General features: G+C 55.5%; 3 protein-coding genes across 6 annotated transcripts in view; all 3 read left to right on the top strand.

Annotated features, from left to right (window-relative positions):
• The window catches only part of CELSR3 (cadherin EGF LAG seven-pass G-type receptor 3), a 30,556-nt gene extending 28,447 nt beyond the window's left edge, over nt 1–2,109 (top strand). For both annotated transcript variants that reach the window (XM_043885882.1, XM_043885883.1), the window contains one exon: nt 313–2,109. In XM_043885882.1, coding sequence (XP_043741817.1) covers nt 313–340 — 28 coding nt within the window. In that variant the 3' untranslated portion in view covers nt 341–2,109. The remainder of the gene's footprint in view (nt 1–312) is intronic.
• A 925-nt stretch (nt 2,110–3,034) lies between these two features.
• On the top strand, nt 3,035–13,815 carry SLC26A6 (solute carrier family 26 member 6). Of its 3 annotated transcripts, none has more exons than XM_043885885.1 (21): nt 3,035–3,141; nt 5,186–5,344; nt 5,650–5,789; nt 6,023–6,133; nt 6,676–6,839; nt 7,033–7,197; nt 7,276–7,428; nt 7,793–7,875; nt 7,959–8,106; nt 8,364–8,477; nt 8,630–8,707; nt 9,059–9,154; nt 9,246–9,352; nt 9,532–9,601; nt 10,711–10,803; nt 10,896–11,000; nt 11,375–11,470; nt 12,588–12,767; nt 12,955–13,009; nt 13,264–13,400; nt 13,551–13,815. In XM_043885885.1, exons 1-21 carry the CDS (start codon nt 3,119–3,121, stop codon nt 13,563–13,565), a joined length of 2,292 nt encoding a protein of 763 aa, XP_043741820.1. In that variant the 5' UTR covers nt 3,035–3,118; the 3' UTR covers nt 13,566–13,815. The 3 variants fall into 3 exon arrangements, with proteins under 3 accessions (XP_043741820.1, XP_043741819.1, XP_043741821.1); XM_043885884.1 differs by having other exon boundaries at nt 3,042–3,141; nt 5,190–5,344; XM_043885886.1 differs by lacking the exon at nt 3,035–3,141 and adding an exon at nt 3,187–3,204.
• Nucleotides 13,816–14,167: 352 nt separating this feature from the next.
• Nucleotides 14,168–16,916, top strand: TMEM89 (transmembrane protein 89). The gene is made up of 2 exons (XM_043885888.1): nt 14,168–16,336; nt 16,709–16,916. Exons 1-2 carry the CDS (start codon nt 16,043–16,045, stop codon nt 16,892–16,894), a joined length of 480 nt encoding a protein of 159 aa, XP_043741823.1. The 5' UTR covers nt 14,168–16,042; the 3' UTR covers nt 16,895–16,916.
• The last annotated feature ends 4,304 nt before the right edge of the window (nt 16,917–21,220 follow it).

Raw genomic sequence — 21,220 nt, forward strand, 5'->3', positions numbered from 1 at the left:
GCGGTAGCAAACTTGTTGAGGTGTGGAAATCTGGGAGATTTTTTTTTGGTCAGGTGTTTAACAGAATCTGTACATAGTAGATGCTCACTCAGTGCTTAGAGAAAAGACATAGGTGGCCAGTCAAAGGGCCTTGCTGGTGAGTCTGGGTTCCAGAATGGGTGAAGGGCTCTAAGAACCGCAGAGTGGACATAAGGAGGCTGGGGACTAAGAGGAGAAGGTGACGGGGGAGGTGGCCCGGGTCAGGTATGGTGGATTGTCCAGGGGGACCTGACTCTCAGCAGTCACCTTCGATCTCCACATTCAACTCCGCAGAGTTCCCAGAAGTGAGGGTCACTCCTGAGGAGCAGCTGAGCAGAAGAGGACCAGCGGAGGGTGATGGAGGATCTGGGCTAACAAAAGAGACTCCGGGACTTGGGGGCCAATCCCGGGGCAGCCTCCCACAGCCCTGCTCCCAGCTCTCCCTGTTGCTGTAGCGCTGACTGTCCATGCTCCTCTGTGAGCGTGTGCAAGCGTGTGCAAGCGTGTAACAGGTGCAGGGAGCAAGGGAGCTGGAGGGAGGACTTTTATACGTTTTGTACCTTTGTAACCAGAGAGATATGCCTATGTTATTTTTCAGCTTTTCTGTCTCCCGGGGTTCTAAGGCTGGGCTGGGAGGGGGAGGGGGACAGAGGGGAAAGAGGTGCAGAGTTTGGGCCCATTTGGGTCCCTGGCAAATTATTGGCTCTTTCCTCTCATCTTAATGGGGAGGATTCAGACAGGAGGGGTAAATGCACCCCCACCCCCTATTCCCTGGTTGATCTGCATACTGTCGGGGCCCCAAGTGCAGAATTAATCTTTGCTTTTGCTTGGATGTTACAGGGCACACTTTGGGGGCTTGGAGGGTTGGTCTTGAAAACAGGGGTCCTCTGACCTCCTCACAGGGGCTCGCTCATGCTGCCCCTCCCCGTGGATGTATGTGTTTATTATGCGGAGTCCCTGCCACTTACTGCCTTATGTCCCAGGACTGATGCTGTGGGGCGCTAGTGGATCAGCAGATGTCATGTTTACAGATCTAGGCTCCCCTTTCTCCCACGGGGAGGGGCTCAGGCCTCTATTCAGACATTCCTGCAGAGGGTGGATAGAGTCCTCGCAGCCCCTGCCCCTGCCGTGTACAAATATCGTGGTGCCATTCGGTTCCCTGACACTGCCCCCTGCTAGAATTTATTCTGAAGGGTGATGTCGGAGGGGGAGCAAAGGGAGCAAAAACAAGGGAATTAAAGACTCAGAATGTAGGTGCCACTGCCTCCCGTGTTTACAGGAGCCTCCCTGGCCCCAGGCACCCGGGCTGCAGGAAGTGACTCAGTTCCACCACTCCTTGATTCCCTTGTAAAGGGAAAAACGACTGTTAGGACCCAGTTCACAAACCCTCACTTTTATTACTTTGTCTGATGTCCAGAACTGGGGGCTTTGACATTTTGTTACTTTGTTTACAGGTCAAGATTTTAAAACGGTTTTTACACTTTGTTTACAGTTTAAAACTTTGTGAACTTTACACTTTGTTTACAGTTGAGAATGTTTTTCCCCCCCCCCTTTGTTTACAAGTGCAAGGTAGAGAATGTGGGAGAGGGGCTTGGAGGACCCACTTGTGAGCACCCTGAACCTGGTCATCTTGAGGGGTTTCTAACCCCCTAGTCGTCCCAGGCCAAAGGTCAGCTCTGAGTCCCCTGTTGAACAGCAGGCCCAGAAGGCCCAGTGGTAAGAGTAGGCATCTTCTTACCACTGGGAACAGCAGCCGTGCAGGGCTGTGGAGGGTCTGTGCAGACACCCACCTCCTTCACGCATACTCTTGGAGGCAGTTTTCAAGGAGATTAAAAGTTCTACTTTACTGACTGGTGCCAAATCCCACCAGCCAGGACCCCAGCTCTCCTTACCCAGAGTGACCCTAGCCCTTGAAGGGTTGAAGGGTCTGCTGTGGGGAGAGGGGGTTGTCCTTGCTATGTCCTAGGTTCTGTAGTTGCCCTTCTCTGGGAGGGGGAGTCCCCCCTCCAGCCCAGTGGCTCCTTTTCCTGTCTGTGTAAATTGTTCCGTGAAGCCGCGCTCTGTTTTGGGAATAAACTTCTATAGAAAATGGTTATTGACTCATTCTGTTTGGGGGTGGGGGATAGGGTTGGAGGGTGGCTATGAATGATTTCCTGGCGTTGACCTTGGAGAGAAATCTGAGCACTGCCCCCTCCTCCTCTCCGAGAATATTCGGCTATTTTTAGCTCATTTCATTGAAGATCTGGACCAGGTTGCGATCTCACCCTGAATTCTGTTCCTTCGCCTTGAAGCCGGACTTTTAAGTATGAGCACAGGGTAAGGCCCCTTCAAGGCAGCAACTTGATGGCTTCCTATGTCTGCCGGGCCCTGCCGCCCTGACCTGGCATTTGCTCTGGCGTCAACCCGACCCTAGGAACTGCCTTCAGTACATTGACACCACTGACCCCTAGCTGTCGGACATCCCGTTCATCAGGAACCCAGGCAGAAGCCTTTCGGCATCATGTGCTTCCTTTGGGGAAGGCGGAGGCGGGGTGGGGGGAAGTTCGCAAACTTTCAGGTCTGTGTGTCCAGTGTTGAAGGGAGCCCTTGAGCCCCTCGGGTCTTAGAGACATGCCAGATCTCAGGGGCAAAGCCTGAGGGTGGTGCCCTCATGGAGGCAGGAGAGGCCCCACGGAGAGCTAAGGCTTGGTCATCAGCCGCGCCCCTAGACATTCTGCTCCCCACCCCGAGGGCATCCTCCGCAAGAAGCCAGGACCCGGTGTCAGCCCCACACCACTCAGGAACCAGCTCGGGTCCTTAATCCCGCATGGTCCCACAACCCGCTCAGGCAAGAGAGTTCGTCGGGCCACGAGGAGGAGCCTGAGCCAAGTCTCAGGGGAAGGAAAGGGTTAAATCTCCCTCCTTGGGGTTCGCTGAGCCGCCGGAGAGTCCCTTAAGCCCCGCCCTAGCACGCTGATTGGCCCAACCCTTCCCGTTCTGCCCGGGGATTGGCCGCTGGGAGTGAGCCTCAGGCCTCGCCTCTGTCCCGGCCCCGCCTCTCGGGCCTTAGCGGCCTCTAGCCCGAGCTTGGGAGCTACCGCCTCTCGGATGCCCACCCGCCATGGGGCTGTCGGAAGCGCCGGGGTGAGTGCAGGTTCCTCGCGTTCGAGTGCCCGAGGGGCGGACCACTCCTTGGCCCCCGAGCAGGTGCCCGGCTTGGGTTAGTTAGGAAAGGGGTGGGGGTACCACCGAGTTCCGAGCAGGCATTTCCCGCCTGCCGCGCCTCTGTTTACCGCTTTGTGGATTTTCTGCAGGCGGCTGCCCAACCGTAGCAAGGGATGGGGCGGGAGCCCGCGCGACCCCAGCCCCTATGGGCTGCGAGGAAAGCCGCTCCAGCGCCGTCCGAGGGCTAGCGGGGAGCCGCCGGGAGGCGGCTGTGTGCGGAGGAGCTCCGGCCCAGGAGGTGCGCCGGTGCGGCGCGTTGGGGCCCTGGACGTGGCTGCAAGTGTCCATGGCGGGGGCTTGAGTCCATCTAGCGATGCAACCGGTCCGGGAATGACAGCTCTGGCCCTTCTGGGAGCCGGGCCCTCCTAGAGGGAGGAGCCAAGGAGCTAGGCCCCGCCCTCCAAGCGCGGGTTCGGCGGCGGAGGGGCGAGGAGGCGGGAGTGGGCGCCCTTCAAGATCTCAAATGACTCACGGAGGAGGGGCGAGGGGGGCTCAAAGATCTCTGTGAGTCGGCGATACCAATAGTCTCAGGATCGTCCTTGCACCCACTCCACTCACTCCTTCCACCGGGGCATCCAGGTTAGAAGCCCTTTCCAGGTGAGCTCCTGCCCGCCAGCTGGGAACCTTACCGTAGGTCAGAGCTTTTCACGGGTCAGAAATTTCCTGACAGGTGAAGGCTTTCCCCCAAAGAGGGGAGCTACTTTCCAGGTAAGCATTCCCCCTCTGAGATCCCCTCCTAGGTGAGAGCTTTCCCCACTCAGAGCTTACCTCAGGTGAGAAGTCCCTCCTGATCAGAAGTTCCCTGGCAGGTGAAAACTTTCCCCCAGGTAAGCGCTCACTCTCCAAGAGCTCCTATTCCCAAGGGAGAACTATTTCTGGGACAGCTTCTCCCCGGTGAGAGCGTGCCCCAGGTAAAAACTCCTTCCCCATGCCTGTGAGTTCAGTCGATCGATCGATCGTTCATGTCCTCCTCTTTGCGACCCCATGGACTGTAGCCCACCAGGCTCCTCTCCTCTGTCCATGGGATTCTCAGGGATCTCACCTGCGTCTCCTGAATTGCAGGCGGATTTTTTTGTTTGTTTGTTTTACCAGTGAGCCATCAGGGAACCCTAAGAACTCCCTCCCCACCCAGATCTCCTATTCCAGTGAGATCATTCCCCTTATTCAGATGGTAGCCACTGGGCAGATCAGAGATTCTCCCCAGGACAGACCTCACCTAGCTGGTGAAAACTTACCTGTCAGGGAAGAGCTTCCTATTAGGCGAGATCCTCCCAGAGATCATCTTCTCAAGTGGGATTGTCCCCCTTTAATAAGGGAGCGTCCCTTTCCAGGCTCAAAACTCTTCCCTCCCGGTGAGAACCATGCCCCTGGATTTCCCAGATGGGGCCTCGGTTCTCTACCACCTGGACCGTGTGACTGGAGTTCTGGGGGCAGTCTTAGCCCCAGTGCTTTCCTTTTCTTAGAGCAGCCTCCTCCTATAAAGAGGCTTGCCTGTTGTGCTGGATTCCTCCTCCCGTGTCTGTGTCTGCACTCTCAGACAACATGCACCGGCCTCGTGGGGCGGCTGGATAAGGGCTCAGACTGGACGGGGATTGGCTGGCGGAGAGCAGGGGTTGGGGGAGGACGCTGGGAGGAGCAGTCAGCCTGCAAGCTAGATTGGCGAACACCAAAGCCTGGGCAGCCACACCTGGGCCAAAGTGTGGCTTATGCTCATCCTGCTGTCTCTTTGTGGGGGACTTTGGCCCAGTGAGAGTCTTCCACTAGCCAAAGTTCAGGTACTGCCCCTGCCTGGGCGTGGGCCTTGGGGCCTGCAGGAGCTGGCTGGGAGGTTGGACCTGTCTAGATCTTGAGACCTAGAAAAGCCAAGTGGGGCATCCTCCAGTCCCAGGTGGAGGTCTAGGAGTGGCTGGGCCAAGTTGTGTCCTCATTGTTTTTGGCCTCACCGCACCCCGCCACCCACCAGACAGAGGGACACGCAGGCACTGCTGTCCACGACGGAGGCCATGGAGCTGAGGCGGCGAGACTACCATGTGGAGCGGCCCCTGCTGAACCAAGAACAGCTGGAGGAGCTGGGGAGCCGGAGCCCAGCACCAGTGACGCTCCAGTGGCGAACCTGGTTTCGGTAAGGTTGATGGTGGGCCCTGGCCAGGACCGAGGGAGCCCCTGCCTCTGATACCTATTTGGGCTTGGGCTTGGTGGCTCAGTCCGTGAAGAATCTGCCTGCAATGCTGGAGACCCGGGTTCAATTCCCAGGGTCATGAAGATCCCCTGGAGAAGGAAATGGCAACCCACTTCAGTATTCTTGTCTGGAAAATCCCATGGACAGAGGAGCCTGGCAGGCTACAGTCCTTGGGGGTCACAAAGGGAAGAGCACAACTGAGTGACTAAACTACCACCAGCACCTAATACCTACCCTGGTGTCCCCAGGTGCTCCCGCGCGCGGGCCCAAGCCCTTCTGCTTCAATACCTCCCGATTTTGGCCTGGCTCCCCCAGTATTCTGTGCGTGACTGGCTTCTGGGTGACATGTTGTCTGGCCTGAGTGTGGCCATTATGCAGCTACCACAGGGTAAGCCACGCTTGACCTGGAGCCTGTACCTTCAACCCTTCGATGGTGATCCTGACCCTTCAAGGTCTTAGCCTGTGGTCTGTGCACCCCACCCCCACCTCAACCCCTGCCTTCCCCATGGCCAAAAGCATGAGCCCTGCCCCTGGGACTATGGTGCCTGACCCAGGGCCAGCATTTCCTCATCCTTTCAAGCCCCTGACCTCAAGTCTACATTGCTACCTTTGCACCTCTAGGCCTAGCCTATGCCCTCCTGGCTGGACTGCCCCCTGTGTTTGGCCTCTACAGCTCCTTCTATCCTGTCTTTGTTTATTTCCTGTTTGGCACTTCCCGGCACATCTCTGTGGGTGAGTGGAGCCAGGCCTGGCCTTGCAGGAGCATGCCCACATTCCCCATGGGGGATGTGGGGGGGTTGCTGAGCAAGGCAAAGAGACCTAGGGAAGAGGGAGGGAGGCATTGGTGTTGGGCCTTCTAGGTGGGACTGGGCCTCTGACCATGCAGACACAGATTCAGATTATTAGAGGCCCTGCCTGACCCAGGAGGATGTGGGTGGGTGAAGCCACTCCTAGGGCCCAGACTTGGCACAAGTCTGAAAGCCTGAGTCAGGCCATGCCCCCTTCGCCGTTCCCCTTTTCACTAGGGGACCCGTCATGAGCCTGTGGACACAGCCTGGGCAGGGGAAGTGATGCAGGGTCAACATGTCTAGGCACCCTAAAGAGCCTTGGAACTTGGGGTGCATACCTGACCATCAGCACCGCCCTCTATTTGCACAGCATAGACTGGGGACATTTGTCTAGAACTGGGTGTCTCCTGGTCGCTCCCTTAAGACCCGGGATCCAGGGCAGGCTGTGTTCTCCCCTCTTCAGACCACCCTGATCTGCCCCTCCAGGCACCTTTGCCGTCATGTCCGTGATGGTGGGCAGTGTGATGGAATCGCTGGCTCCGGACGATGCCTTCCTGCTGGGCTTGAACTCCACACTCGATGTGGCAGCCAGAGACGCTACCCGGGTGCAGCTGGCCTCCACTCTCAGTGTCCTTGTTGGCCTCTTCCAGGTGCAGAGCCAGCAGGAGTACATGCCCCTGACTGCCAATCCCGCCCCACACCCCCACCCCACCCCATCTGACAGTTTTCTCTGAGTGTCTGACCATCACCTCCCCCTCATCGCTCATGATCCCACCCACCCTGGGCTCTGCCCCGGCCACCGCTAGGACCCTCACCTCCCCGACTGTCCCGTGCACCCCACAGGTGGGGCTGGGCATGGTCCACTTCGGCTTCGTGGTCACCTACCTATCAGAGCCTCTGGTCCGAGCCTACACCACGGCCGCGTCTGTGCACGTCTTTGTCTCGCAACTCAAGTATGTGTTTGGCCTTCATCTGAGTAGACGCTCTGGACCGCTGTCCCTCATCTATGTGAGTGAGGGTGTGGAGGAGGGACAGGTGGAGGGGCCCAGGACAGGGAGGGCTGGCTGTGACCCCGCCTCCCCTCAGACAGTACTGGAGGTCTGCTGGAAGCTGCCGGAGACGGTGGTCGGTACCATGGTCACCGCCATAGTGGCGGGAGTGGTGCTCGTGCTGGTGAAGCTGTTGAATGAAAAGCTGCGGCGACATCTGCCCATGCCGCTCCCCGGGGAGCTGCTCACGGTTGGAATTCCGGGGGCCCCCTGGGGGTGGGGGTGGAGTGGGGGATGATGTTGTGGGGTAGGGGGGTAGTGGCAGACTGGGGGAAGGGTAAGTGAGGAGAGTCTCTGCCGTGTGGGCATCCCCCAGGTATTTAGACACTAACTGGAGTGGGGACTGAAGATGGGGTGGCAGGGAGGGGGGAGCCCCAGCAGACAGCCCCTGGCAGCATCTCCCTTTTCTCAGCCTATCGCTGACTTCTCCCCACCCCTCTGAAGTTTTCACTTCAGGCCTCTCTCTTTACCCCCCAAGTGGTTTCTCTGGTTTCTCCCCCCTGCTTCACGGTGGTGGTGCCAGGCCCTGCCCTGACCGCGTCCTCTCCCCGCAGCTCATCGGGGCCACAGGCATCTCCTATGGCGTGGGCCTGAAGCAGGCATTCGGGGTGGACATCGTGGGCAAAATCCCCTCGGGGTGAGCTCCGGCCCCTCTCGGGTCAGGGAGGGTTGGGCAGCCAGGCCCAAACCTTCCTTTGGCCTCAACGATGTCCCTCACAGGCTGGTGCCCCCGATGGTCCCCCGCCCCCAGCTGTTTGTAAAGCTCCTGGGCAATGCCTTCGCCATCGCTGTGGTCGGGTTCGCCATCGCCATCTCGCTGGGCAAGATCTTCGCCTTGAGGCACGGCTACCGGGTGTATAGCAACCAGGTCTGGGGAATGGGATGCGGGACACAGAGGGGGCAGGGGTCCCCAGACCCCAGGCCCTGGGAAGGAGTGGGGGGATGGAGTACCAGGCGGGAGACAGGAAAGGAGCCCACAGATGTGCTGGGGCCGCGTGGGGGGCACGGGACAGTGGCCGAGTCTCTGTGGGCTGCAAAGTGGGCATGGAGGTGGGGATGCGTCGGCCTGGACACGGTGACCCCGCACCGCTAGTGACGCGTGCTCTCTCCTCACTGCCCACTCAGGAGCTGGTAGCTCTCGGCCTCAGTAACCTCATCGGGGGCATCTTCCGGTGCTTCCCTGTGAGCTGTTCTATGTCTCGGAGCCTGGTACAGGAGAGCACCGGGGGCAACACACAGGTGGGCATAGGTGTGCTTCTGTGCGCATGCATGCTGCTTTGCTGGGTGGTCCTCCCCCTGTCCCTCCCTCCACCTGCTCCCCCTTCCCCCCAGCTCTCCCCCCTTCTCCCCTGCACTCCAGCCCACCCGCCCTGCTCACTCCCACTGCACAGGTGGCCGGAGCCATCTCCTCCCTCTTCATCCTCATTATCATCTTCAAACTGGGAGAACTCTTCCAAGACCTGCCCAAGGTGAGCCCCCAGCCCACCCAGCTAGGCTTGAAGGCCTGGGCCAGGCCAGGAACTCAGAGCAGTCCATCAGGTCTCCGGAGACGGGGAGGGATACAGATCCCAGGGGAAGGATACAGGGTCATCCCCTGATTGTCAAGTTGGAAATCTCTGGGGAAAGGTTTGGGGTGGAGGGGCAGGGGTAAACACCTTTGAGCGTCAGAGCCCAGGTGTCAGGTTCCGAGGGAAGGAGGTGATTGGTGTCACTGAGGGTCCTACCGGGTGCTCCAAGACAGTCTGGCTCATGCGGGGGATTCAGGGTGGTCAGCAGCCAGCACCTCTCACTAACCCCTGGTGACCCTCCCCGTCCCCTAGGCGGTCCTGGCTGCCGTGGTCATCGTGAACTTGAAGGGCATGGTGATGCAGTTCACCGACGTGTTCTCCCTCTGGAAGGCCAATCGAGTGGATCTGGTGAGACACCTGGGACACTGGGGATGGGGTCAGGGCCCCTGGCCCCAGTGACCCTGCTGGAGCCTGTGGACTGTGCCCTTTCTGTTTTCAGCTCATCTGGGTGGTGACCTTCGTGGCCACCATCCTGCTGAATCTGGACCTCGGCCTGGCCGTGGCCGTAGTATTCTCCCTGATGCTTGTGGTGGTCCGCACCCAGATGTGAGTCACCCCTGTGATGTCTGCCCCCCTATTCCAGCTGGTGAGGGGACAAGGTCCCCACTGGCTTCCTCCAGCTTTCCCACATCTTGTGGCGGGCGGGGGGACCCCAGGCTCCTTAGAAAGCCCTCATTGCCCCCTCTCCTAACGCCCCCTTCTTGTGGCACTGTCTCCTTCTACAGGCCCCACTACTCTGTCCTGGGGCAGGTGCCAGACACGGATATTTACAGAGACGTGGCAGAGTACTCAGGGGTGAGCAGCAAGAGCTGAGCCGGGGGATGACACGGATGGGGAGGGATGGGGCAGACTGGGCCATCCCTTATCACCACCTTCCATGCCTGGCGCGGGCAAGGGAGTGGGGTGGGGCGCTAACGGTGCTGTGGTCCTTGAAATTTCAAGAGAGGAATTTGGGGTCCCCCTATACATACACTCGGAGTATGGGCCTTGGGGCCTGGGAGTGGGATCCATCTCAGAGGTAGCAGTACAAGCCCCGTTCTGCGGAATAGCCCTGGGTCAGGAATGCAGAGGGGCAGGATCCAGGGCACCAGGATGTAAGGGAAGTTGTTTCTGGATCTGATCAATGGGGTTACTGTCCTTTACCTCCTGAGAAGTGTCACGCCAGTTTCTAAGAACAAAGGCGGGGGCTCCGGAATCAAACCAACTCATTTCCCCTCATGGAGACTTGAAAGTTGAGCCCAGTACATGAGGCAGAGTGGGAGGGTGGGTGGGGGGGACATGCAGGAAGGAGCTCAGCTGGATGGAAAGGGAGGTGGGGGAAGCGGGGGTCGGTGGGGAGGGCAGGGACGTGGTTCTGACCCAAAGGCCAGGCAGAAACCTGGAGTGTCCTGAGTGGCATAGGAGCCAGGGAAGCCTTGGGTGAGCTAGCAGCTGTGGAGGAACTCTGTCTGCATGCAGGAAACAACCCCCCCAGTGCTAGGGTTGGACACCCAAGCAGAAGCTGAGGGCCACTGAAACCTGGCCTGGCTAAGAAGCTTGCAGGATCTTAGTTCCCAGTCCAGGGATCGGACCCATGCCCCTGCAGTGCCAGTGTGGAGTCTTAACCACTGGGCCACCAGGGAACTCCCCCGGCCTGGGTATTGGCAGAAGGACTGGGGGGATGGGATGGGAGAGGTTGAGGACCCCCTGGAGGAGGAAGAAGCTCCGACAGGCCCTGCTGAGGGGTCAGGATGACCTCACCAGCTCCTGGGGGGGCATGGGCCGCCGGCTGGGCCTTGTGTTGGCTGGGCAGCAGAGGGTTGGGGTGGCTGGTATCCGGGCACGCAGTGGGAGGAAAGAAAGGAGGGCACGATGCAGGTAGGAGAGACGAGGGCTCAGCCACCCCCAACCTGACCTGTCCCCAGGCCAGGGAGGTCCCAGGCGTGAAGGTCTTCCGCTCCTCGGTCACCGTGTACTTCGCCAACGCCGAGCTCTACAGTGACTCACTGAAGCAGAGGGTGAGGCCTGGGGTCTGTGGGGAGAGGGCGAGGGGCAGAGGGTCCCTCCTCTCCTGCAGCCTGCCCATCCCCTGCCCTGTCCTTCGCTGCAGTGCGGTGTGGATGTGGACTACCTCCTCTCTCAGAAGAAGAAGCTGCTTCGGAAGCAAGACCTGAAGCTGAAGCGGCTGCAGAAGGAGAATAAGCCCCCCAAACAGGCAGGGCCCTCTGACCCCTCCCAGGCTGCCTCCCAGCCTCCTGGCTGCTCACCCTCATTTTTCAGCCCTTCTCCTCGCTCCCTGGTGCCCCCAGGGGCCCTGCTTTCCTCCCCTGGCAGGTCAGGGCTCTAGGGGGAGTCTGGTTTTTTCTCCCGCCTCCTAAGCCAGTGGTGGCATGAACCATCACAGTCCTCTTCCCGTAGCTGGTCACAACCCCACAGCCTTCAGCCTGGCTGCTCCAGGTCCCAAGCTTCAGTTCCTGGTCCACCTACCTACCTGCGTAAAGCCAGGGGACAACGCCAGGCCTGCCCGGCCTGATTGTCACCTGACATCTCGGACACCTCTTTCCTGGCCCCTCCTCTTTCCCTGCCTAGGCTGCCACCTCCAAGGACACCTCCATCTCCATCAACGTCAACACCAGTGTCATGGACATTGAGAGCAACAACGATGTGGAGGGCTCCAAGGCCAAGGTGAGACAGGGCGGAGGGGGGAGCTTCAGGGATGAGGGTGCCCAGGTGATCCCGGGAGGAAGTCCATGGACCTACCAGCTGTGGGTTCAAGGTTGTCGTGCCAGTGGCAGGAGGAGGGGAGTGATGGATCCGATGCTCTGCAGGGAGACCTCTTGTGATATGCCATAGACTTCTGCTTGGGGCTCTCCAGTCCGTAATCTGATGCCTAGACAAAGACCTTGAATTTGTGGATCCCACAAGACTCCACAGTCTGTGCTCATGGGCCGGGGGGAAAGGGCTGGGCGTGTGGAAAAAGTCTGGGGTCAAGGGGAACACCAATCTCAAGTAGAGACTCTGGTAGACATCAAGTAGGATGTCTGTGTGAGCACATGTGTCTCTTCTGCTTTGTTCCTGTGCCCCCCACCCACTCCACTCTGGCCCCCTGAGGATGGGGCATTGTCTCCTGGTCCCCTTCCTTCTTTTTCTTCTTTAAATAATTTTTATTTGCTTATTTATTTTACTTTTGGTCATGCTGGGTCTTTGTTGCTGCGCGGACTTTCTCTAGCTGCGGAGGGCGGGGGCTCCTCTTTGCTGCAATGCACGGGTTTATGGCGGTGGCTTCTCTTGCTATGGAGCACAGGCTCTAGGCACACGGGCTTCAGTAGTTGTGGCGCGCACCTTAGTTGCTCCGTGGCATGTGGGATCTTCCTGGATCAGGGAATGAATCCAGGTCCCCTGCATTGGCAGGCGGATTCTTATCCACTGTACCACCAGGGAAGTCCTCCCCTTCCTTCTTAAATGTCCCTATTAAGCGTGGGCCCAGGCGGTAACAGAGTACGGTCTGTGTGTTCCCCCCGAGTCTGGTGTCCTCTCCTGGGTGTCCCCATGTGTCCCGCCTGTCTTTGCATACAAGCTCCCTGTGTCCATGTCCTCCTGTGTCCCCTGTGCATTAACCTGCACATAAACATATTAACCTGCACATAAATATTTGTGCATTTCTGTGTATGCTCTCATGTCTGACTGTGTGTCTCCACACATCTGTGCATGTTCCCTGCCCTTCACCTCTGCTCCCTGCCCTCCTTCCCTCCCACCCTCACCCCCACCATGGGCAGCTCTTGCAATGTATTTGGTTCCCCAGGAGGCGAGCGCAGGGACTGAGCTAGAGGATACAGGAGCCTGGGCTCCAGAAGATGCCAAAGCCTCAGACATGTCCTCGCTGAAGGCCCTGGGCCTGCCTCAGCCAGATTTCCACACCCTCATCCTGGACCTGAGCTCCTTCTCCTTCGTGGACACTGTGTGTCTCAAGAGCCTGAAGAATGTAAGGGGCTGGGGGCGTCCCTAAGAAGGGCCTTCAGGGAGGACAACCCTGATCTTCAACCCTGACCCTAAACTAGCTCCAAGAGCCCTCTGAGCCTGGTTCCCCAGGCCCTGAGCTACCCCTCTGAACTCCCTCCCACCACCTGCCCTGAGCCCCCCTCTGAGCCTGGCCCCCTTTCCTGCTGCAGATTTTCCGTGACTTCCGGGAGATTGAGGTGGAGGTGTACATGGCCGCCTGCCAAGGTGCGTGGGGTGGACACAGCGAGAGCAGTCCGGGCAGGGGGTGGGGGTTCCGGCCGAGGAGTCTGCCGGGCAGCACAGGGAAAAAGTCTTTCTCTGAAACCGGAGGTCAGAGGTGTCCTGGGAGGCCAGGGTCAAGGGTCACAAGTGGGGGATTAGCTATAAGCCATAGAGGTGATGGTTAGCGGGACGTTCTGCTGGCACCTGGGGATTCCTGGTGGCTCTGGAGTCAGGAGAGACCTACTCGTTGCCCACAGCTCCCGTGATCACGCAGCTTGAGAATGGGCACTTCTTCGATGCTTCTGTCACCAAGCAGCATCTCTTTGCCTCAGTCCATGACGCTGTCCTCTTTGCACTCCAACACCGGAGGTCCGGCCCCATCGACCCTGTTTCGGTGAGTTGATCTCTGGCCTGTTGAGCTCTGTCTGTTTATCTCCTGCTCGTCCCCTCCTGACCCCATTTCGGGAAGTCTGCCCTTCCTGGATGACTCAGAATGGCTCTGTCCTGCAGGGACCCACCGCCTTCTCCTCCTCTCCCTGTCCAGGTTACCAAACTCTGACCCTGCAGCCATCCCGCCTGAGACTGCCTGCCTCTGAAGGTTTGACAGGGTACCCGTGAGAAACCCCCACCCCTAGGCTGCCTCCGGATGTCACCAGGAGTCCCCTCCACGCACGCGCACTCACACACGTAACTCAGGGATGGAGGTCCTGGGACTCCAAGTTCAGTGCTCTCGGCCAGGGATGAGACACTGGCCGAGTTGGAGAAGCAAGCGTGTTTTTAGCCTCAGGAATAAAGATTTGTTTGCCTGATACCAGGGTCTGCTGTGGCTTGGTGGGGCGAGGGTGTGGTCCGCATCCCTGGCTTCTGACCCTTCCTACACCCCAAAGTTGGAACTGGAGTCAGAAGTTGGGGGAAAAGTTTGGGGAGGGCAGGATCAGGCAGGGGGAGTGTGGAACAGGGGGAGTGTGCAGCTAGGGGGCCAGGCCCAGGGCTGGGGCATCCTCGGTCCACATTCCGCACCCCATCCACCTGCTGCTGCATGCAGCCCTTGGCACCTGTGTCCTCATCTATAAAGTGGTGGGAAGCAGAGCTGCTTCTCAAGAATGGCCTGTTCACAAGGACACCTAAGCAGGTGCAGGGCAGGCCAGGCTCCACTGGGTGCCCCCCGGGGCCGTGCCGTGAACACCTGCGTTTAGTGTTGCAGGTCTGTGGCGAGGAGAATGTGGGCATTCCCCAGCAGTCCCATGCTTAGGACTCAGCTTTCATTGCCAAGGGTGAGGATTTGACCCCTGGTTGGGAAACTAAGATCCCATGAGTCACACAGCACAGTCAAAAGAAAAAAAGAATGCACAGGATTGACTTATTTGGGAAAAAATTGCCTATTCATATAATTACACTATCTGGACTTTGCAGGTCACTGTCGGCCAAGAACCATGTGTTGATTTCGGCCATAAAACACTGACACCTGGGCGTGTGGCCCCGTGGACAGCAGTGGTCCTTTGGGCCAGCTGATCCTGAGTGATCAGGGCTAGGGTGAGGGGTCGAATCTTTCTGGGCCTCTGTCCTCCTCGGGAGAGAATGAGAAGAGTACCCACTTCATGGGTTGCTCAATGAGTATTCGAGTGAATGCCACAGATAGCTTGCGGCAGTGGTAGACTCGCGTCACCTGCCAAAACACGTGAGCCTGCCCTTTGCAGGTGCTGGGCCAGGGGACGAGGCCCCCCCTTGCCTGGCGGTTTCTCTCCTGGCCTGTGTCAGCGCCCTGCTAGTGTTCACAAATCCTCTGTCCTTGCCCCCACCCCCCACCTCCCTGCCCAGGAAGTCAGGGCGCTTTGTTTACGTGATCACACTGCCTGTCACCATGTCAAAGCCTCCAGCCACAAGGAACAGTGCCTGGCATCTGGAGGTGCTGGGTAAATACTGCTTAAGTGAAGCATAGGTGCTGGAGTGGAAGGGAAACCTCAAACATGGACCTGTAGTTATAGGGAGACTTTGTGTATTGCGCTGTATTTTTCTTTTTTTTAACAGATTAAAGGTTTGTGGCAACCCTGCATTGGAGCCAGTCTATTGATACCATTTTTCCAACAGTTGCTGTGTGTCTCTGTCACGCTGTGATTCTCACAGTATTTCACACTTTTTCAATATTGTTATATTTGTTATGAGCATCTGTGATCAGTGATCTTTGTTACTGCTATGACTTGCCGAAGGCTCCAATGACGGTTCGCAATTTTTAGCAATAAAGTGATTTTTTTTTTTTTTACTAAGGTATGTACTTTTTCTTAGACATAATGCTATTCCATGCTTCATAGAATACCGTGTAGTGTAAACGTAACTTTTATATGCATTGAGAAACCAAAAAAAGTCACGCAACTTGCTTTATGTATTTTGGTGGGCTGGAACTGAAGCACAGTATCTTTGAGGTGTACCCATACTTAGAGATTCTTTGAAGAAAGTAAAGCAGGGTCACGTGAGAGAGACGGGACTGTGTTACCCAGAATGGTTCTAGGAGGGAGGCTCAGGGAGCAGGTGACAATTGAGTTGACATCCAATCATCTTTTTGGATGTGCTTCTGGCGTAGGGTATGTTCAAGGAACACCAGCGTGGTCTGCGTGGGTCAGCAGGGGAGACCAGAGCACAGAGCGCCTCGCAGGCCAGGTTGAGCTTCAGGTTTTTTTCCTGAGAGTATGCGCCTGCATTTTTGAGTGTTCACTGGTGGTCCTTGGGGCTGAGTCTGGGAAGCAGGGAGCAGGTCTACACTCGACTTGATCCGCCTGTTGCCAGTGGAGAGCAGCATTAGGAGTTGTGGGGGCTAGAATTTTAGGGGTTGGATGCTAGGTGAGGAGGAGGGGAGAGGAGGCACGCTTTCAGTTCTGGGCCCCCAGCCTGCTCCCCCCATCCCATGGTTCCTGGCCATGCTGCCCCTCCTGAAAGCCACGGGCCCAGCTGGAATCTCCTGCCTCGCCTGCTCCCCCTGGGGGAGGGGTGTTTGCCCGTTGCCAGGCGCCCAGGTTCCGGCCCCTGGCACTTGCCGCAGCCATGCTGCGCATACAGTCCTTCCTGCCGTGGCTGCTTCTACTGACGATGCCCGTCTGCACCCACGCCTGGTCACGGCCCATGTGGTACCAGGTGGGGCTGGACTTACAGCCCTGGGGGTGCCAGCCAAGCAGCCTGGAGGGTTGTGAGAGCAGCCTGGGCTGTCCCGGCTACTGGATGGGCCTGGGGACCAACCGCATCTACCCGGTGGCTGGGGTCACGGTCACCACGACCATGATGCTGATGCTCAGCCGTGCGCTGATGCAGCGGCGGCGTTCACAGGCCTCTAAGAGCGAGGTGAGCCAGGCTCGGTCCCCACCGCCTCCTACCTCTGTTCTACCCATCCCCCCACTCATGTCTCCTGCCGCCCCTCCCCCATCGCTCCCTCCCCAGGGGCCTTACATCTGTCCATAGCCGACAGTCCCTGGCCATTTCCTGTGGGTGGTACCCTATCCCATCCTCCCCCTGGCCATTTCCCATCGGTGGGGGGGTACCTGTCCCATCTTCCCCCTGTAATATCTCTAGCCCTCACCCAGCCTGTATGGGCCCCAGACCACACGAGGCCACATTGGCCACTCCCTGATCCTCCATCACCCTAAGCCCCCCCTTCACACCAGACCTCTGTCCCTTCCCTATGTTCTCACTCCTGCCTCTCCGTCCTGTCCTCAGCATCCGCAGCTGACCTCCCACACCTGTGCAACTTGGAAACGACGGGGCCCCATCTCAGACCGCGCCCTCCTCCTCGGCGTCCTGCATATGCTGGATGCCCTCCTGGTCCATATTGAGTGCCACCTGCAGCATCTAGCCACCCAGAAGCGCACCCAAATAAAGGGGACTCCCACTCAGACTGGGTGACCCAACGCTTTCCTCTCTCTGCCTGGTGACTTCTTGTGGCTTGTTGGACCAGCCTCAGGCCAGTGTGTCTCGGTTCTCTCCAGACCTGTTGGGACCGTGTGCCCCTTTTCTACTTTTAGAGCCAGCAGACCCATCGAGGCCTCAGTGCCCCTCGATGTGGGACAGGTGGGGCCTGGGCTGGCTCACACTGCTCCATCGCCCCCCATCCCAACTCAGCCCTCCTCTTTAGGGATCACGCTCACAAATACAACTGCTCCTCTGGGGCTTCTCGGGGCTCCCCAGTGGGGGTGGGATGAGACTTGGCCATCAGGGCAGGTGTGGGTGGTCCAGGGAGGGCAGCCCAGAGGTGACCATGTGGCTGAGTCAGCTAGGGCTCCTGGTTGAGTCTGTGGGGCCTGAGCTGGGGCTGGGGGGTAGAGGATGGGCCCTGGCAGCCTTCATCTTTATGACATCTCAAACACGTGGAGACACTTAAGTGGTTCTTGCTCTAAGACCCCTTGGAAGTGGGATGAGGACTAAACCTCCCCAAGGGACCTCACCTCCCCCTTCCTCCCTTCCTCTACCATAGGCTAGGCATCAGGATTTGCTGATATACAGAAGAGAACTGGCTCCTTCCTCACCCACTCACACTCAGGGGAGGGTGGAGGTGGTGGTGAAGCACACTCAAAAAGGGCAATTTCTCTGCAGAGAGGTATGCTGGCCCAGTTGGGGTGGAGCAGGGCTGACTGCTGGGACCTGAAGGATGAGTGGGGTGATGAGAGGAGGAGGAGTGCTCCGGGCAGAAGGATGAGCACATACAAGGGCCAGGTAGGGAAAGAGACTTTGACCTGTTGCAGGAACTGTAAGGTGGTCAGGATTTCAGGGGAGAGAAGGAACTCTGGGGCACAGGAGACAGCAGGCTGGGGATGGGGGCAGGAGTTGGTCAAAGAGAGTCTGCAGTAGGCCAGAATAATAGTCTTCAAGATATCCATGGAATCTATAAATATTTTATAGTCCATAGCAGAAAGGATTTTGCAGCTGGAATTAAGCTGAAAGACATTACAATGGGAAGATTGTTCTGGATTATTTTGGTGGGTCCAGTGTAATGGCATGAGCCCTTAGAAGTGGAAGAGGAGAGCAGGAGAGTTGGTCAAAGGATGAGAGGTACTAATCCTCTGCTGCTGGCTTTGAATATGGTGGCAGAGATCTTCCACCACCCAAAGATCCAAGGAATCCAGATGGCCTCTAGAAGCTGGGAATGACCCTCAGGTAACTGCCAGCAAGAAAACAGAAACCTCAGTCCTTCAACCACCAGGATCTCAGTTCTGCCAACAACCTGAATGACCAAGGGCACATACTCCGCTTGAGCCTCCAGAGAGGAACACAGCCCTGCTGATGCCTTGATTTTAGCCCAATGACATCCCAATGTTGGATTTGGGGCCTACAGAACTGTGAGATAATAAATCTGATTTCTTCTAAGCAATTAAGTCTCTGGTGATTTGTTGTAGCAGCAGTAGAAAACTACTATGGATGTTGGTATCAAGAGTGAGAGGTAAAAAAAAAAAAGAAAAAGAGTGAGAGGTACTGCTGTAACAAATCCTAAAAATGTGGAAGTGGCTGTGGAATTGAGCCTTGAGCAAAGACGGAAAGGGTGTCAGAGAACACAATTGTTGTTCTTCAGTTGCTAAGTTGTGTCCAACTCTTTGCAACCCTATGGACTGCAGCATACTAGTCTTCCCTGTCCTTCACTATCTCCTGGAGTTTGCTTAACTTCATGTCGACTGAGTCAGTGAGCATAACAGAAAAAGCCAGAAGTGTCTTCAACCAGCTGTTAGCAGAAATGTGAACATTAAGAATGTTGCCAGAGAGGGCTCAGAAGAAAGATGTTACTGGAAACTAGGAGTGAAAGGAATCTTTGTTAAATAGTCGTGGGAAGCTTAGTGGAATCATAACCCATTTTGAATGGAAAGCAGAACTTGTAAATGATGAACCTGAATATTTAGCAGATGAAATTTCCAAGGGAAGTGCTGAAAGTGCTGCCTGATTGCTTCTTGCTTCAAAATGCTGCTGAAAGAAATTAAAGAAAATCTAAATAAATAGACATTCCATGTTCTTTGATTGTAGGACTTCATGTTGTTAAAATGGCGATACTACCCGAAGTGGTCTACAGATTCAAGGTAATCCCTATGAAAATCCCAATAGTGTTTTGTTAGAGAAATAGACATCACTTCATGGCAAATAGATGGGGAAACAGTGGAAACAGTGGCTGACTTCGTTTTTCTGGGCTCCAAAATCACTGCAGATGGTGATTGCAGCCACGAAATTAAAAGACAACTTGCTCCTTGGAAGGCAAGTTATGACCAACCTAGACAGCATATTAAAAAGCAGAGACATTACTTTGCCAACAAAGGTCCTTCTAGTCAAGGCTATGTTTTTCCAGTAGTCATGTATGGATGTGAGAGTTGGACTATAAAGAAAGCTGAGCACCGAAGAATTGATGCTTTTAAACTGTGGTGTTGGAGAAGACTCTTGAGAGTTCCTTGGACTGCAAGGAGATCCAACCAGTCCATCCTAAAGGAGATTAGTCCTGGGTGTTCATTGGAGGGACTGATGTTGAAGCTGAAACTCCAACACTTTGGCCACCTGATGCAGAGAGCTGACTCATTTGAAAAGACCCTGATGCTGGGAAAGATTGAGGGCAGGAGGAGAAGGGGACGACAGAGGATGAGATGGTTGGATGGCATCACTGACACAATGGACATGGGTTTGGGTGGACTCCGGGAGTTGGTGATGGACAGGGAGGCCTGGTGTGCTGCGGTTCATGGGGTCGCAAAGAGTTGGACACGACTGAGTGACTGAACTGAATTGAACTGAAGAGAAATAGAAAAGCCCATCCTAAAATTTATATGGAATCTCAAGGGACTCTAAATAGCCAGAACAATTTTGGAAAAGAAGAACAAAGTTGGAAGACTCCTACTTTCTGATTTCCAAGATGTACTATAAATGTACTGGAATCAAAACAGTGTGGTACTGGCATATGAGTAAGACGTATAGACCAATGAAATAGAAAGCCCAGAAATAAATCTTCACATATACGTTCAGTTGATTTTCAAGAGTGCCAAGGCCATTTAATGGGGAAAAGAGAATCTTTTCAAAAAATGGTGCTGAGAAAACTGAATGTCCACATGCAAAAGAATGAAGTTAGACCCTTACCGTACATCATATACAAATAAAAGGATCAAAGATTTAAATCCAAAAGTTAAAACTATAAAACTCTTAGAAGAAACCATAGATGTAATCTTCATACTCTTGGAGAAGGCAATGATTTCTTACGTTTGACATTAAAAGAACAGGTAATGAAAAAAAATAGATAAATTGGATTTCATCAGAATAAAGAATCTGTGCATCAAAGAACACTATCAAGGGAGTCAAAAGAGAGCTCACAAAATGGGAGAAAATATTTGCGAATTGCATATCTAATGAGGGACAAATATCCAGGATACCTAAAGAATTCCTACAACTAAATGACACCAACCAACCAAATTCAAGAATGGGCAAAGGACTTGAATAGATATTATCTAAAGAAGATACACAAATGGCCAATAACCACATGAAGAGATACTCAACATCACTAGTCACTGTGAAATTACAAACCAAAACCACAGTGAGATATCATGTCACCCCCATTAGGATGGCTATTATGAGGGAAAAAATGGAAAATTACAAATATTGGTGAAAACACAGAGAAATTAGAACACTTTCGCTTTGCTGGCAGGGGTGTAAAATGGCACAACCACTATTAGAAAACAGTTTGGTGATTCCTCAAAAAACTACGACTAGAATTACCGTATGATCCAGCAATTCCACTCCTCTGTAAATACCAAAATAATTGAAAGCAGGGTCTCACACAGATGCTTGTATGTCAGTGGGCGTTCAGTGTAGCATTATTCACAATAGCCAAAAGGTGGAAACAGCCCATGTCCACCTACATCATGCTAAGCGGAATAAGCCAAACATAAAAGGACAATGTGGAAAGATAAACGGAGGCATGCTGAAATTTTTAAGAGTTTATTCGATCAAAATTTGATTCAAATCAGGCACATCCAACCTGGCAGATAGAAAAGAGCTCCGCCATTCCTTGGTGGTCCAGTGGCTAAGACCCACACTCCCAGTGCAGGGGGCCTGGGTTCGATCCCTCGGCTACAACTAAGGATTCTGTGGGTGTACAGCAACTAAGACCTGGCACAACCAAATAAGCAAGAAAATAGATAAACAGTAGAAAAGAAAAGAACACCAAGGACCTGAACAAAAGTGGAAGACTTTTCTAGGTAAAAGGGAGTATGAACA

This window comes from Cervus elaphus, chromosome 24, assembly GCF_910594005.1.
Source record: "Cervus elaphus chromosome 24, mCerEla1.1, whole genome shotgun sequence".
In the NCBI taxonomy this organism is placed as follows: domain Eukaryota; kingdom Metazoa; phylum Chordata; class Mammalia; order Artiodactyla; family Cervidae; genus Cervus; species Cervus elaphus.